The sequence below is a fragment of the Prosopis cineraria genome, unplaced genomic scaffold (genome assembly GCF_029017545.1).
Source record: "Prosopis cineraria cultivar Desert tree isolate PC_DT_omini unplaced genomic scaffold, ASM2901754v1 PC11, whole genome shotgun sequence".
NCBI classification, from domain to species: Eukaryota; Viridiplantae; Streptophyta; class Magnoliopsida; order Fabales; family Fabaceae; genus Prosopis; species Prosopis cineraria.
The window spans coordinates 27017972-27034768 of record NW_026555342.1 but is presented as its reverse complement, the minus strand read 5'-3'; the positions used below and the strand labels follow the sequence as shown (position 1 = coordinate 27034768).

At 32.2% G+C, this 16797-nt stretch overlaps 1 protein-coding gene across 1 annotated transcript; it reads right to left on the bottom strand.

Moving 5' to 3' along the window:
* Positions 1-11571: 11571 nt before the first annotated feature.
* Positions 11572-16078, bottom strand: LOC129287010 (G-type lectin S-receptor-like serine/threonine-protein kinase At1g11330). Its single transcript, XM_054923137.1, is given in 8 exon segments — positions 11572-12007; positions 12096-12246; positions 12324-12567; positions 13290-13497; positions 13581-13713; positions 13716-13743; positions 14169-14282; positions 14673-16078. Coding segments are annotated over 8 exon segments (2484 nt in total). The 5' UTR covers positions 15967-16078; the 3' UTR covers positions 11572-11695.
* Positions 16079-16797: the final 719 nt, after the last annotated feature.

Here is a 16797-nt window from a genome sequence, read left to right as displayed (position 1 = left end):
AGTGTTCAAGAAGATATACTGAATCGTGAATAGGCAATTTCATTTGAAGAAGAAGAAACGATTATGGCTGAAAAGCAAGCTCAAAGAGACAACCCAAAACGCAGAAATCAGAGAGGAAGCAGAGGCTGTGGTATTGGCCGAAAATACTTAACATGAATTAATCTCTTGGCTCTATAAATCTAAATTTAGAAAGAATACTGTTCATCTGGAAAGATTTTCTTTTAAGCCATGTTTGGTACAATGAAAGAGTTTTTTGATGGAATCAAAATGAAATTGAAATAGAATAGGATTTAAAAGTATGTTTGATATGACGATGGAATCCTGATATAATTTTAATAAAATATATGTACTTAAAATAGGAAAAGATCAAAGTGCCCTTTTTAAAATTTAAAAAAACTTATCCTCATTAGCCCAACAGTCCCATTCCTCTCCTTCGTAAAAGCATGACGTCACTGCCTCCTCCTCCTCCTCATCTAATGAGCATCCTCGCCATCATCTGTCACTGCTTAAGGACCCCTCCCCTTCTTCTTCTTCTTCTTCTCTGGCAAGGACCCCCTCCTACAGTCTGTCGCTACCTTCTCATGGTTCATTGTCACTGCTTTCTTCTTCTTCTCTGGTGACACCTGACTGAATAAGAAGATGATGACCAAAGAAGAAGAGAGGAGGAGATCGATGCAAATGATGATGTCTTTCGAGTAAGGTGACAGCGACGACTGTTGCACTGTCCACTGCTACTTGGTTCTTCATCGTCATCCTCCAAGTCTGAGCATCACAACCCAAGACCCACCTACTTCATCTTCCTCATCCACCTGATACATTGCCAGATTCACACCTAGACCAAGAAGCAAGTGCTTGACATCATCGCTCATACAGCATTTATTTCTGAATATTCATGCCCAGACCAAGAGCTCCTATAGAGAGAGAGAGAAAGGTGATGGGTACTTTATTGACGGCGAGAATGCACAAACGATGATGGGTCCTTCATTATCGATAAAAATGCATGGTGAGTATTCATGCCATCACACCGTGAGCCCTTTCCTTTTCTCCTCTTCTCAACTTTCTCTCTCTCTACTTGTTTCCTATTTGACATTACACCCATTGCCCCCATCCTCTGTTCCATCTCTGCATTATGACTGACTTGCTAAACCAATGACAAAGGTGTGAACTAAGAAGCTCGACGGAGATGTTGGGCCTTCCCTCTTGGGGTTCGCAGTGGATTGTGGTCGTCCTTTTGAGTGAGTGGTGGTCATCAACATATCTAGATGAAAGGGGATACGTAGTTGTCGGTGATACTGGAAGAGGAAGAAACCATCTATCACTAAAGGAAGGAGATGAAGGCAAGGAAGAAGAGCGATGCTTCTGCATGAGAAGGAGATGGTTCATGGAGGAGGAAGAAGGAAGTCATGGAGGAGCGAGAAGGGACAAACTGGAGAAACAGAATCATGGAATTGAATTCCATGATGCATATGATGGAATTGAATTTTGCCAAATTTTCTTGAATCCAAATTTCAAAGAATCATAATTATTGCATACCAACACACATGTTAACAGATTCCATTTCAATTTCATTTTTTTCTCCATGATTCCAAGCTACCAAACGGGGCCTTACTTTTTGTTTGGTTAAAATGGATCTTGTTTGGATGAGAAAATAGGGCTCCCCTCCCCTTATTAGCTCTAAAGTCAGTGAGTATTTTCCTTTTTTTATTATCCTTTTTTCTCAACTTCAATTATATTAATAAAAAAATGATTAAAAATAAATTTGTTTGAGTTGTAAAGTTGATAAATGATAATAATTAAAAAAATAAAAATAAAATGATTATTACCTAGAAGAAGGGGGAGGCTTTTCTTTATGAGTGAAAATAGGTTAAGCTGAACTAAACTTTAGTCAAATAGGCCTGAACTTATATGGCAAATCAGAGATTTGAGCTTAGCCTAAAGCCTGTATAAATTTTTTTTCACGGCTTAGGGCTAAGCTTAAAGCTTGGCTTAACTTGAAAGTCCACTTAAAAGTAAGCTTTTTAAATAAATTCACATTTTAATTTCAAACATCTCAAATATACTTTATGACTATTATAGTATATAATATATAACTTGATTTATTAATTACAATATATAATAATTGAAAGAACTTACCAACTACAATACAATATAACAATAAAGTAACAATATTAAAATTAATATACAAATCTAACATAATTGAAAACATAAGTAGAAATAAAACAAATGAATAGATTGATTAAAAATAAAATGGTGAAATTGATGTGTTTGTGATATATTACATAATATACATACACATATATATAAATAAGCTGGTTTGTTAGACTCGTAGGCTATACCTTAAAAAAAATCAGCAATTAAATAAACATAATTTAAAATCTAAACTTGATTTGAACTTATTTAATAAATATGATAGGTTAGGCTTGAAGTAAATTAAGCTATAGGCTCCCCTTAAAAAATTGACATATTCTCACCTTACTCTTCTCCCTCTCAACCCTCCCTCTTCTCTTCTCTCTCTCTTTCCTTACCTTCTCTTCTCTTTATTAAAATCCCTTTTTTCCCTATTATCCAAAAAACAAAACAAAATAAAAAACAAAACAAAATTCCTTTCTTCCCTTTTAACCAAACAAAGTATTAGAGCCGACTTTTGTGTTTTGTGTAATTAAATTAAATCAGTAACAAACGGTGGGCCTCACACGAAGAAAAGAACGAACCAAAGAAAATAATGCAATGGAGATAAAGCTCTATTATTTGAGGATTCTTCAACCTTCCCGTGGGGATGGGATATTTCTCAGTGTTCCTGTTACAAATCATAGGAACTTCTTTATTTTTGAAGTAATCAATTTATTCAATATTCAGCTCACGCTTCCATAAGTTAATGCAGACTTTAAATTGGATAAATGATAATGCATAATGTCCAAAATATTACTCTTTTCATGTCATATTATAAAATATTTTTAAGCAAAAGTATATATACTAATAAAGTGTATTAAATACATTTCATAATTTTTTTTAAAATAAAAATATAAACTTTTAAAATATATTTAATCTAATTCTCCGTATGTGAAAAAATAATACAGAGAGAGAATATAATAGAAAAAGTAATATTAGAAAAATATAATTAATGAAACCTTATTTTTATCAAAATTTTATATTTTGAGATGTCAAATCTTTTCAAAAAGTGTTTGAAATGAAAAGAATATATTTCTCTAAAAATGCAGTTATATTAAAAAGCCAAAATGACAATTATGAACCTTATAAATATATTAGTAACAATTAAAGACCTCAAAATATTAAAATGTTAAGGAAGGGCCATGGTTTTTATTCACAATTAAAATATATTGTTGATTATTGAAATAAATTATAGAAGGTATACTCATACATTTAAGAAAAGTTGGTTGTAAATTTAAAAAAATTAAGCTCACTTGTAAATTTATAAAATATCAATTATGAATTGATAGATACTAGATAGTTTCATGAATACATATATCATCACTTGTAAATTTAAGAATAACCAATTGTAAATTTTTAAAAACTTATGTCTAAAAAACATGAAGCGGGTCCTTAAATTCTTGATGTACAATTAAAACTATTCATATTTATTTACAATTAACATTCATTAAATTCACAACTCACCATCCTTAAATCACAAGTGATATGTAAACTCATGATACTTTATATTCATTTACCAGAGAATTTTCATAAATTTACTTATAATTAATATTTATATAAGACATGTATAAAATTATTATCAATAACTTTTTCATTTACTTAAGAATTAAGGATTTTTTATTTAAATATTTCTGTTTTTATAATTAAATATAAATACTTTATACATTTAAATTATATTATATTATTTTAATTATGATAACTTGATTTCATATTAATTCTTGATTAGATCAATAACTATTAAACCACAGCCCCCACTATCAACGTAAGAGCATCAAGTAATTTTATCTGCCTTTTCCTTTTCTTTTATTATTATTATTATTATTATTTTGAATCTGCTGGCTGGGCCCAACATTAGAATCCTCGCGTGAACCTTCTACTTGCGGCTTTGCAAAGCCGAAAAGTGTACTTGCTTTGATAGAGACGAGAGCGATGTGAAACGCTTGAAAATGGGAATGCCACAAAGAAATGGGATTGCTGTGATGAGTAGAAAGAGAATAATGAAAAGAAGAGAAAGCATACAAAACAGTGTCTGTTTAATTTCTCGACTCTCTCGTCTTTCTCTTCCCTCCTTTTCAGCATCCGACAAAACCATTGCCAATAATGTGGAGGGCCCACTCAGGGAAAAAAAGTGACTTCATGTTCGTCTTTATGATCATCCGACCTTTCTCAAGCTCAGCAAGGAAGAAAATTTTCTGGAAGAATTTTAAATAAAGATAAAAGATGTAATTTAATTATTAACGAACTTTAAAAAGAATTTAAAATTTTAGTTCAGTTTATAAAATAAAAATAAAAAAAATATTAATCAAGAATTTTTAAAAAAAATTTATATAAGTTAATGATTGTTTATTATCAAAATTCGAATGAATATATGTTAATTTGAATAGTTTTTTTATTAATAAGTATTCATTTAAGTTTTAACAACAACTCATTTTAAATTAATAAGGGTTCATTCAAACTTTTTTCTATTCGAATTTTGACAATAACTAGTCCTTAACTAATATAAATTTTTTTTGGTGGTCTTTCGTCGTTATTTTCCCAAAGAAAAATAATTTTAACTATAAAAGATCAAAGTACTCTTTACTTGTTATGCAAAATCACTGCTTGTTAATTTTCTTACTTCACTTGTTAATTTACCACTATGAGTTGTAACTTATATGAGTTGATATGTCAATAATTATATAAGACTTGATATTAATTGTTCAATTATAAGCAGCAATATTAGTTGTCAAATTGCAAGTTTTACAGGTTAATTTACTAACATAAATTGTAAATTACTGACATTTTTTATAATATACTAGTATCAATTGTAAAAACCTAATAGGTCTTGTAATTTATAATTAATGTTAGTAAATTAACAAGTAAAGTTAGTAAATTAACAACTAATGTTACTATTTGTCTGATAAACGAATATAATTTATGCTAGTGGTAGGTAGGAAATTGAAAGTTGCTTGAGTGGTACTAAAGGAAACTGTCCTTAAGAACTATCCTAGCATACTGGTAAAGCGAACTAGCAGTTCCTCAGGATTAAACAAGCATGTACTACACAAGTAAAGCAACAGAATATCAGGAATTAACAGGAAAGCAACTCAAATAGAACACAACACAACAGGTAAGGCAAAGGAGGGAAGAAGTAGCTTGAAAACTCAAGAGCTTGGCACTTAGTTCTATCTGCACCCAAGCCTATATAGAGGTCAAAACTATAAACATGAACTTTGCGCTCATAATCACCGAATTAAACACCATTAAGCCTCGGTTACAGGCACATAATATGCCATTAATCTAGAGCCGTTAAGGAACTGACATATTTAAGAAATTGAATAATTTGTTTAAGAATTTTGGTTAAAGCCAGAAAATGGTTGAGGTTCAAATCTAAATTTGCATTAGTTAAAAAACAAGGGTTTTTGGTAATCTCATTTAAATAAATAATTATTTATTTTTGCAAAAATGATCTGGTAAAAGGAATCTACTGCCTCTTAAACTAGCACGCAGGGGGTGAATTGACTGTTTTCAAATGCAATTGCCTATGTAACATCATCTTCGATATTACCAAACACACATAACATGGAACAATATTATGATAACCAAGATTACATTACATTAATCCCATAAATAGTTATTATGACCCAAGGGTCAAAGAATATTTGAGAAAGATGGGATCTTGAGAAAACCCTTTTCGTTAGTTATTTGAGCTTAAATTATAATTCAAAACTAATTAAATGAGACAACAGAAGTAGGAGAAGTCATCACATAAAAATTTAGCAAAATTGAAAGTTTTTCAACCACTGAGGCACAATACATCGCAACGGACTGTATAGAGGAAAATGTCCCTCTCTATGCCTCGCGCAGTGATGCAATGGATAATGCACCGAGGCGCGCGACCACTGTCATGACAACAATGCTATCATGACAGCTCTTCGGGCCAACTTTTAAAGTGCGTCATTTTGCCGTCCGATATCCAATTCAAACGATTCAAGTGTCACATGTAGCTTTTAGAGCTACCTAGTTATTGGCATCAATCTCACACCCAAAACACTGAGCCAAATGAGATTTGGACACACAAACCAAAAATGACTCTTTTTTTTCAAAAATTACTACCAACTTGCCCAAACTCCCAACCTAATTGTCAATAGCTGTGAAACCACTTGAACCAACTCAAATGGACCACAAACAACCTGTTTGAGCATTTAAATCACAATAATAACAACCTAGAAAAGAATTGGTTAGCAAAACCCTAATTTTAATATAATTTCTACAAGGGGTAACAACTTCTCAAAAACAACTCTATGGCTAATCTAGCACACAAATCAATACAAAAATAACACTCGCACTAATATCTCGACCTTTCACAGCCATCACAACCCAGATACAACAAATCCAGGTTGAGATATCCACAGTTAACAATAGAAATCATGCAAGTGAAATACAAAACTATATATATATATATATATATATCCTAAGTTGGCATATGCATATAATATTCATTACAAACTAAAAATAAATGAAAGGGCTATACAACTATGAGTTAGTCCCCTCAATGCCTAGTTGCACCTTTCTTTCTTTTGCTCCTATCAAAGCCTTTACCTATAAAATGTAACCATGGGATAGGTCAAGGACTCAATAATTAAATAGTCTAATCAATTACTCTTGTGTGAGAACAGTTTGTACATATATGAAGTGGCATTCAAACATATAATGAATCATATATCCATACATTTGGTTGTAGTATGAAATGTATAATTAACACACCACCTTATGTCCTTCTTATGTCTTCCAACTGAATCTGTGGGCTGATATCTTGATAAGACTAAGTTTATGTGACTGAATTGGCTCAAGCTCACCATTAGTAGGAGGCAGCCCCAATCGAGAACGCCTTTGCTCACTATAGACCACAGATTTTCCCTGTCCATGAATACTAAAGGTGTCAATACCTAATCTATCACACATAGTATTGGAACTTTGAAACAACATAATACTGAGCACCGAGGCCTTAATAGTGTCAATGTACCATATAAATTTTCAAACAATGTCCCGACAACACACTAGGATAAACTCCCACCCTCTCACAATGCTCATACCAACATGCTTAAAGATTCCAACACATGGTCATAACATATAAATTATCACAATTTCTCATTTCCACATAACACCATAGAATTTGCAAGTAGTTATATATAAAAATAGCATTTAGCTTTCCAAATACACAAGCATTAAAATAACTTTTCATTCCACTTCACATAACTTTACAATTATAATTTCATATTATTACTAGGTTAATATCAAATTAAAACATTACTTTTTAATCTGACATACTACCATCCAAACACACAAAAAGGAGATTAGATAATCCGATTATTTTAACCCTTTTGTTACTAAAAAGGTTACCGTGATCAACTAACGACTCCATACGCGTCCACTTGTTAGCATTAGAATGCTTAATCAAAGTTTAATCTACAAGATTAAATCCTTAATTATTAATCCACATACTAATTACCCCATTCATAACACAAATTTGAGTACCCATTATACCCAAAACCTCTATTCAACCCCAACAATTCTTATAACACACTCCGTTAATCCTATTTAACATCCCAACACATAGACAACACTATTACATTACCCACATTGTCCTATATCTTTTAATTTCTACCTAGGGTTCGTCTAAACCCTAACTAACAACTCCAAATCACTATATAATCCATAAATTTAGGTTTAAAGGCTTGATTTAACTCCCAAAGCTTTAACTAAGGCAATTGGTTCAACCGTTACCCAAGAAAACACAAAATCAAAGCCCCGCAATACCCAAATCATCAGAAAGTTCAAATATAGGGAGAAGGAGGAGTGGAGGAAGCTTATCCAAAGCTAAATCTTGCTCTAAATGCTTTCAAAGTGACCCCAAGGTTGAGCCTTAGCACCCACCGGTCGTCTATTGTTGTCTCCTTGCGATCTTTTTTTCCCACTTCTAATTTTTTATTCTAATTCATAAATTGATAAATGCAAATCTGTGTATATGTGTTATGGCGCACAGAGAGCTTCACAATTGGATTGAATCTCTTTACATGCCATGGCTCGCTCATACTCTGATCTAGCTCTCTTCTATGACTGTCTAATGATCCATAAGCTCTATTAGTCTCTCAAAATTCATTTAATTTGATTAAAATACCTTTATAAACATTGAAACTTTTGAAAGTTGAAATTTAGGATGTTACACCCTGAGTTGACCTATTTCGTGCGCGCGAGCCCACTTTTCCTCCAAGCCCATTTTACTCGTCCATTTCATTCCTTAATATTTATATACTAGGAGCTCTTTTCATTTAGAAATGTGAGACTTCTTTTGACAACGCGCACACAATTACTACAATAATTTATAAGTCATATTTGTAAATTAATAAATAAAGTAAGAAAATTAATAATTAGTGATTCTACATAACAAGTGAATGGTAAGTTTTTTCACAATTGAAATTATTTTCACTTTTGTCTTTTAAAATGAACTGAAATTTTAGATTTTTTTTAGGACCCCATAATAATTAAGTCACATTCTTGATTCTTATTTGAAATTTTCTCAAATTTTTTTCAATAATATGAATAGCTAGGAGTATGAGCTCGGACTCTTGGTCCACTTCCCCTGTTAACAGCATTACACTTATTCGATGGATTATTCCAACACGTATTAATGTATTGTCTAAAAAATGTTTGATATTTTTCTTAATGTTGATGGGTTGGACACATTATATATTCCTTTTTTTTTAATACAAGGCAACAATAACACTGTGCAAAGACCGAAATCAGGTAATAAAATTTTGGACCATTTCTCTGTTTGTGCGTGCCATCCTTGCGCAGGATGACACATTATATATTCTAATTAACAGTTCAAATGTTCAGAGCTTATGTGAAGGTGTAAACCCCATATTCTTCAGGATGTAAGCTATGGAGGAAGATTTCATGCCAACAAGAATAACTCGCTCTCAAGTGTTTGATTTAGGAAGAATCACATACAACTCCTAAATAAGTAAATTAGTTATCAGTACCTCATAACTTATTCTAAACAAAGATAGATGTTTGACTTGTAAATGAAATTAAGGAAATGATTGATTTTTTTTTTTTATAGTTGGGATGTGTACGCATGTAATTCTCCTTTTAATTTATTATTATTGGAAAATCTAGTGAAAAGTATGATTTGAATTGTGCTTGAAGTTACTGTCTTTAAAAGTTATTTTGCCACACATGATTAAATGTGACAGCTCCCCAGATTAAATGAGTCCTTCTTGTAGAAAGCTATAGGGTCTTAAAATAGAGGAAATGAAATCAAATAATAACTTGGGAGAAGCAAGGGGAGGATGCCTGAAAGCTCAGGACAATCTATCTAACTTTACAGTCAGTACTACCTTTTATAGGCAAAAATTCATGAACATTGGACAATTAAAACACCGTTAATGACATCTTAATGCTATTAAAAATTAGTTTCAGGAAATAATGAGAAATAAATAGTTTTAACTTTTAAGTTAAATAGTAATTAATATTATTAATCAATTCATGATTTCTTTTGAAATGCCATAAGATTGATAGTATTAAATATCCAACAATTATCATATTGTTGTTTATTTTAATTTCTATCATACCTCATAATCAGGAAATTAGAATATTGAGAAGATATAAACACTTTGACCAATTAATCTTCTCTCCCTGCACCCTGGGCTCTCTGCGTGCATGGTTTAATTAGGTGGTTTTTGAGTAAAAGTGTGACAGCTATACCATGAATATTGCTTTTTTCTGTTTTTACAGCTTATTGTGATAATTTATAATTTATAATACAATTAAAAATCAACTATTAAACCAATAAAATCAACTATATATCAACAAGGACCCCATTAATCACCTTCCAAAGTTTGTACATAGCTATTATAAATCAAGCCTATACATAATTTTGTGGATGCAAAATGGCTGACAGTTGAAACTACTAGTCTGCTAGGATCAGGGATGAATCCTAAGGGTGGCCAAAGGAGATGTTGGGCCCCCCGCAATTTCACTACTTCTTGAAAAATTTTCTCGTTAAAATTTTAAAAATTAGTGCTTTACCCCATATTTTAAATGGTTTTCAAGTTTGTCCCCATACCTGTTTCTGAATTCATCATTGGCTAGGATTGTTATTGTGCATATTAGATCTACATCATCTATTTCACTTTGTTATTTGCATTCTTTTGCGATCTCATTCACTATGTGTGAACTATTTGTTAAGGAGATTTATTTGAACTTAGCATGACTGAAAAAATCGCTCTTTAACTTTTGCTTACCAATTTTTAGAACTTGAGTTTACTCAAGGCTATTAAGTTCATGGGCTTTTTCATAATTGAAACAATTTTCCATTAATGACTAATCAATGACCACATGTTCCTTTCTATCAAGCACTAGGCTAACGCTTCATTTGATGTGGAAAGAAAATAGATAGGAGAAAAAAGTAGAAAAAATATTTTTTCCCTTCCTAACATAAAATTTTTTCTCCTCTCCAGGAAGAAAAAATAAGGGTGAAAAATGTTTTTCTCTAGTTTTCTTTTCTTTCTAATTTCTTCTCTTTCCAAACAAAGCCTAAAAGTGTTTTTACAAAAACATATTGCAAGAAGGCAGAATTTTTTTTACGTGGAAAACTCTCTTAATGTGAGAGATAAAATGGAGCATTTTTACTTTTTCTATCAAATTTTTAACGTTGATCATTAAAAGTTTTCACTGTGTCTCAAACGTTGATCGATGAAAATTTGACGAAAAGAATAAAAATGCTCTATTTTAATTATTTTAAATGCAAATTTGCTCTAAAAAATACGTTAGAATACTAAGTACTCCTCAAAAAGTACTTCAAAGACAAAAATGCACTTTTACCATAATTAAATAATGAATAATTAAATAAGTATTTGTAAATCAATACTTATTTAATAAGTAATTAGCAATAATAAAACAATAAGATAGTTTTGATTTAATGATTTATTTACTAATATTTATTAAAATATAAAATTATTTATTAGAAATATTAAAAAGATGATAGGTGGCCTCTCCCTAGATCATAAATGCCACCTGTCAGCATTTTTATATAATCAATTTATTTTTAAAAAATAAAATTATTACACAAAGATGGCAAATAATTACATTCTATAACAATTTATCCAACAATAATACATTTATTTTATTTATTTGCCAACATAGACTAGCATCCTCATATTGAATATTTTATCAAACACATTACGTGCATTCAAAATTAAAGCATACAACAACTAATTTATTCTTTAAATCTCTTCCCAAAAATTTTCTAGACATCTAAATAAATTTTCTATGCTTACCAAATTCATTTATTTATCCAAAGTAAATTTAAATCTGTTAAAACAGAACCTAACTATATAGAAATCACATTTTGCATTTATAATTTAGCATTCAAAGATGAGAACATGACCATAAAAATTTCATTATATACAAAAAGGAAATTAAATGTTTTGGACCAAAAAAGTAAAATATTTTTGGAGAGAAAAGGTTTAGAGAAACCCGTCTATCTCCCCTCAAAATGTGACATAGTTACAATATTGATGGAACATAACTCATTATTTTCTAGAGCTTTCTCTGCTGCACAAGACATTGTTTGCCTGAAGATGAATGCAGGTTGTCTTGGTGGAGGAATATCTATAATCTCACTTTGAAGCATTGACAGTACAGATGCCATAGGGGGCCTGTCCTTTGCAAGTTCTTGCACACACAAAAGACCTATATGAATACACCTTAATATATCGTTCTGAAAGTTTGGATCATAAATTTGTGGATCTATTAGAGGTATAACATTGGCATCCATCCATAATTTCCATGCCTAGAAAAATTAAGAAAATATGGTAGCAGTTATAAAAGGTATTTTGGAGCTCTTGCAACAAAGAAAGGTACAAATGAAAGAGGCTTACAAATCCTAAAAGTGTCAAACATTCTGCATCTTCATAAAAACTTGTGTTTTTTCTTCCACTAATAATTTCTAGTAGCAAAACACCAAAGCTAAAAACATCAGATTTCTCTGAATAGAATCCTTCAGTTGCATATTCAGGAGAAATGTAGCCACTGCATTCAAAGACATCTTTGAGCTCTCAATATGCTGTTAATATTATTTTCAATGACAAAGGAAAAGGAGAACTTACAATGTTCCAACAATTCTTTTTGTATTAGCTCGATCTTGATCACCTTGAAAAAGTTTAGCCGTCCCAAAATCTGATATTTTTGCATTCATCTCTTTATCCAACAATATATTACTAGCTTTTACATTTCTGTGTATAATTCTTAATCTTGAATCTCTATGAAGATAAAGTAATCCTCTAGCTATCCCTTCTATTATGTTGAAGCGCTTCCCCCAATCTAAATACTTTTGTTGCAGTGGATCTACCGCTTGAATTAAGAACACAGATAAAAAAAGGTTGTAATTAAGAGAAACACAAAGATAATTTTGAGCCTTATCTAATTAAAAATGACAAAATTTTGATAATGATATTATACATTTTTAAATATCCATTAATTCATCCCTTCATCCAACATTATATTACTTTGTTTCACATTTCTATGTATAATTCTTAATATTGAATCCCCATGAAGATAAAGTAATTCTCAAGCTATTCCTTCAACTATGTTGAAGCACTTTACCCAATCTAAGTATTTTGTTTAAGTGAATCTACAAAAGATTATTTTAGGAAAAAGAGAAGGAAGGCAAATGTTCTCAAGACTTTTATGACTCTTCAATCACTTCCTACAATTTGCTAGTACATGGTGGCAGTATTTGACAAGCTAGGTGATCTTGTGATTTGGTTACTTCAACCTGAATGAAGACTGCATTAATAAACCACATCAAATGCACATACACTACATTGAACTTCCATATCAAGAGATACAAAACAAAAAAAAAAAAAAAACATGGCAACCATTGCCACAAATGTCAAGCGCCAAGATGGAAAATTAAGAGTTGAAGTACTAAACTTGTGACATTCATGAACACTGTGAATCCAGATTTCCGTTGTTTATTTTTTGACCCCTCTCTACCACTTTTAATTTGCAAGGCATATAAACATCAGATTTAGTATACTATCATCATATGCTTATAGAAGATGAGCACTAACCAAAGATATAAGCATCTAAACTCTTGTTTGGCAAGTATTCGTAAACTAATATCTCTTCTTCTTTCATGCAACAGCCAAGAAGTCTAACAAGGTTTCGGTGTTGAAGTTTAGAAATCAATTCCACTTCACTGATAAATTCTTCCACACCCTGTCCAGATGATCTTGACAATCTTTTTACTGCTATTTCTTGTCCAGCTTCCAACTTTCCCTAAAAAAAAAAAAAAAGTCTTACAAACACAATAATTTTTTACAAATGGAAAGATAATAAACTTCAAAATAAATGAAAATCACCTTGTATACTGGACCAAAACCACCCTGCCCGATTTTATTTGCCAAGTCAAAGTTGTTTGTTGCAGTAGCCAACTTTCTAAAATCAAACAAGGATAACTCTTGAATTTGGCTTGCTTCAGTTTTGTATTCCTTCTTTCGTCAACAATTTGCTTATGTACCCCACCTGTGTTTTACACACATCTTTTCCTATTTAATAAATATAACATAAAATTTTGTACCAAACCACAATATTTGCAAGTAATTATTAGTTCCCCTCATTGTTCAGACTCCATACATAGGCGTAAGAAAACTTGTGTTGTTCCATATAGAAACATATATTGCCATCTAATACAAGGTTATTAGTGTCATGAATTAACTATATGTTGTTCTCATATAGTATGTATAGGGAAAGAGGGAGAGAGTGTGTGCGTGAGAGAGAGGGGGGGATTTGACTTCAATCAACAAAAATTACTAATATTTTGTGATTATCTAATTACCTCTCAATGACCCGTTTCTTATATTCATATATTTATGTCAAGCAAGAGCTAACAATCAGAAACAAAACCATTGATTCCTTGAATAAAATCTTATATTAAAATAGAATTTTACCTTTTTGCTTTGACCATTTTTGCCATAGGAAAAATCCAGAGGCAATAATGACAATTGTTCCTGTCAGAACTGATATTACAATTGGTGCTGTCATGTTACTCCTCCCAACCGTATCTAAGAAAAGAAGAAGAAAGTTCATATAGTCTTCATCTCGGACAATAAGTTCAACGTTATATCAGAGGAGGCATAAAAAAGATAAAAAACAATAAGATTTCAAAGTGTTTTTTCCCTTCAAATTCACCCATAAATATAATCAACCACAACAATAGTTAATTAACTCCTTAGAAAAATAGCAACCACACGTCAGAAATCGATTGAAAAAGCATTAACAACGCAAATCACACATGCAAAGTAGTAGTATTGCATGAAACAATCCAATAAGAAAATAGCCATGCGAAGAAACATATAAAGCTGACATGATATTCAAGTTTTGTAATATCAAATCTAATAAACCTGTTTCATTCATAGGCGTTTCAATGAGTTTTCAGTAATTAAAGAAGGTACCAAGTTCTGATGAGGCTAAACGTAAGTAAAGATCCACTCCTCCAGGTGAATTGCTCAAGATGTCAAGTAAATCTACATTCCAAACCATACAGCCAAGGCCTGGGTCAAATGCATAAGCTTTACAAGAGCAACTCTTCAGACATGGAGTTCGACAATCAACAACATCTCTGAAGTTATATGGTAATGACTCTGCTTGATCTGGTACTTTTACCCTCTCCAGCTTGAAAAACCCATCTGTTGTGCTAGTAGCTTGAGAGCCATTATTGTTTTTCACACACTGAAGTGCTTCCCTTCTCACGCATCCATTGGTCCAGTTCTGCTTTTCCCATTCTTCTTTGTTCTTAGGTTCAAATCCTCTCAAGCAGCTACAGATTGGGGAGCTCTGTGAATTGCAGATCCCAAACGGGCCACATTTTCCATAAAAATCGCACTCAGAATCCCCAATTCTCCGCCGCAATTCCCATGCATTTTTCTGGAAATCCCAAATATGTTCTGACAGTTTTCCTTGAGAATCTAACGCGAAAGTCATCAACAGAGACTTGTCTGTGAAATGAAAAGAAACTTCAAAAATTCCTTCATCTTCTTTCACTTGGAAGCCATCTCCAATCATAGATGACGTCCCAGGTATCCCAAGAAAGTTTGTACCATTCCAAGGACCACTCCGCCAATGAGGACTATTTTCTTTCCAAATGAAAACTTGAGTAAAATTAAGATGCCCTAGACCTAAAGAAAATCTTCCATGGGATGGATCAGATGTACTTTTCCATGATGTAAGTTTCACTTTCTCGCCTGTTTGTTGATTAGTACTGAGTTTTAAGTCTTGTAATAATGTATCACAGGGATGTCGGAAACTCTGCCACACCATTGCTCCGGCAGTCCTATCAGTGAGGACAAGGTTGCCGGAATCCAAGAGTTGAACACTGGAATTTGATGCAATATGTGAGACATTTGTTGACCAGACAACTTGTTTTTGCCCATTCAAGACAACAAGATTGCCATTGTCTGATATTGTAAGAATCCGAGAAGAATCTGTTACTGGGTCGTCTCTGTTTGCCACCCAAACAATAGTTGATTCAGACATAAGCCAGATTCCTAAGTAGCGATTCGTGGAATTCTCAGGACTAAAGAATCCTAGAGTAAACATGCCATTATTTGACCTTATTGTTTTGGGTTCATGGATCTCTAGAGATGGTGTAACAGTGTCCAAGGCACAAACCAGAGCGGAAAAAGAGAACAAATGTATAAAAAAAGGAAGTAGCGAGCAAGAACTTGAACCAAATCCTGTAAGAAACATGATGATCATCAGAAATGGAGGCAGAGAACGGGTTTTGGAATGTTGTGAAGGATAGTCTGCGGCTGCATTGGCCCTATAAGAAAAAAGAAAAAAAAATTAAAGAAAAAAGAAAACAGAATTCCACGCCAATAAGTTGGAATTGTCGAAGTTGCTTGGCCGCCGACTAAGACTTTGAAGTCAGGAACCACACAACTTTTGAATCTTCTCATTCACTGAACAATTTTTCCTGGAACCGGCACCACTTTCCAGTCGAAGCTGTCGAGAGTAAACAGTCAACTTCCGATCCTTCAAAAAGGAAGATCCTTAAAAAAATCATATCCGAACTATAAGTCAGACAAACTGATTTGATTTACACGACTTATTCAACTGAAGTATTACGTGACACTAATTATAAAATCATTCACCAGCATTTGTGTTCCATTTAGGGGAATCACTGCATCTTGACCTTCATTGTATGGAAATAGATTTTCTTGTCTATAAAATTTTATTTGCTGAGTGAAGGGAATTGATAAAACAAATCTACATCTTCAACTTCAAGTTATCAAGAGAAAATCAATTACCTGTATACCAGCACTTGGAGACCTGACTCCACAAGTTTCTTGAGGATATGAATTGTTGTCATCTCTGCATCTTGTGCATATATCATATTTGGCAACCTGGAACAGAATGAAACTAGTGTTAATATATTGCAATTAGATTATCACTTGTATATATAAATATATTGTACTGCTCTACAAGTGACACTTCTAATGCAAAATGTGGGAGTCGAGGCTTGCTCTGTAAAATTAAGTCTAAGTCTATTTGATCGGCTTAGATAAATATTTTTGTGGC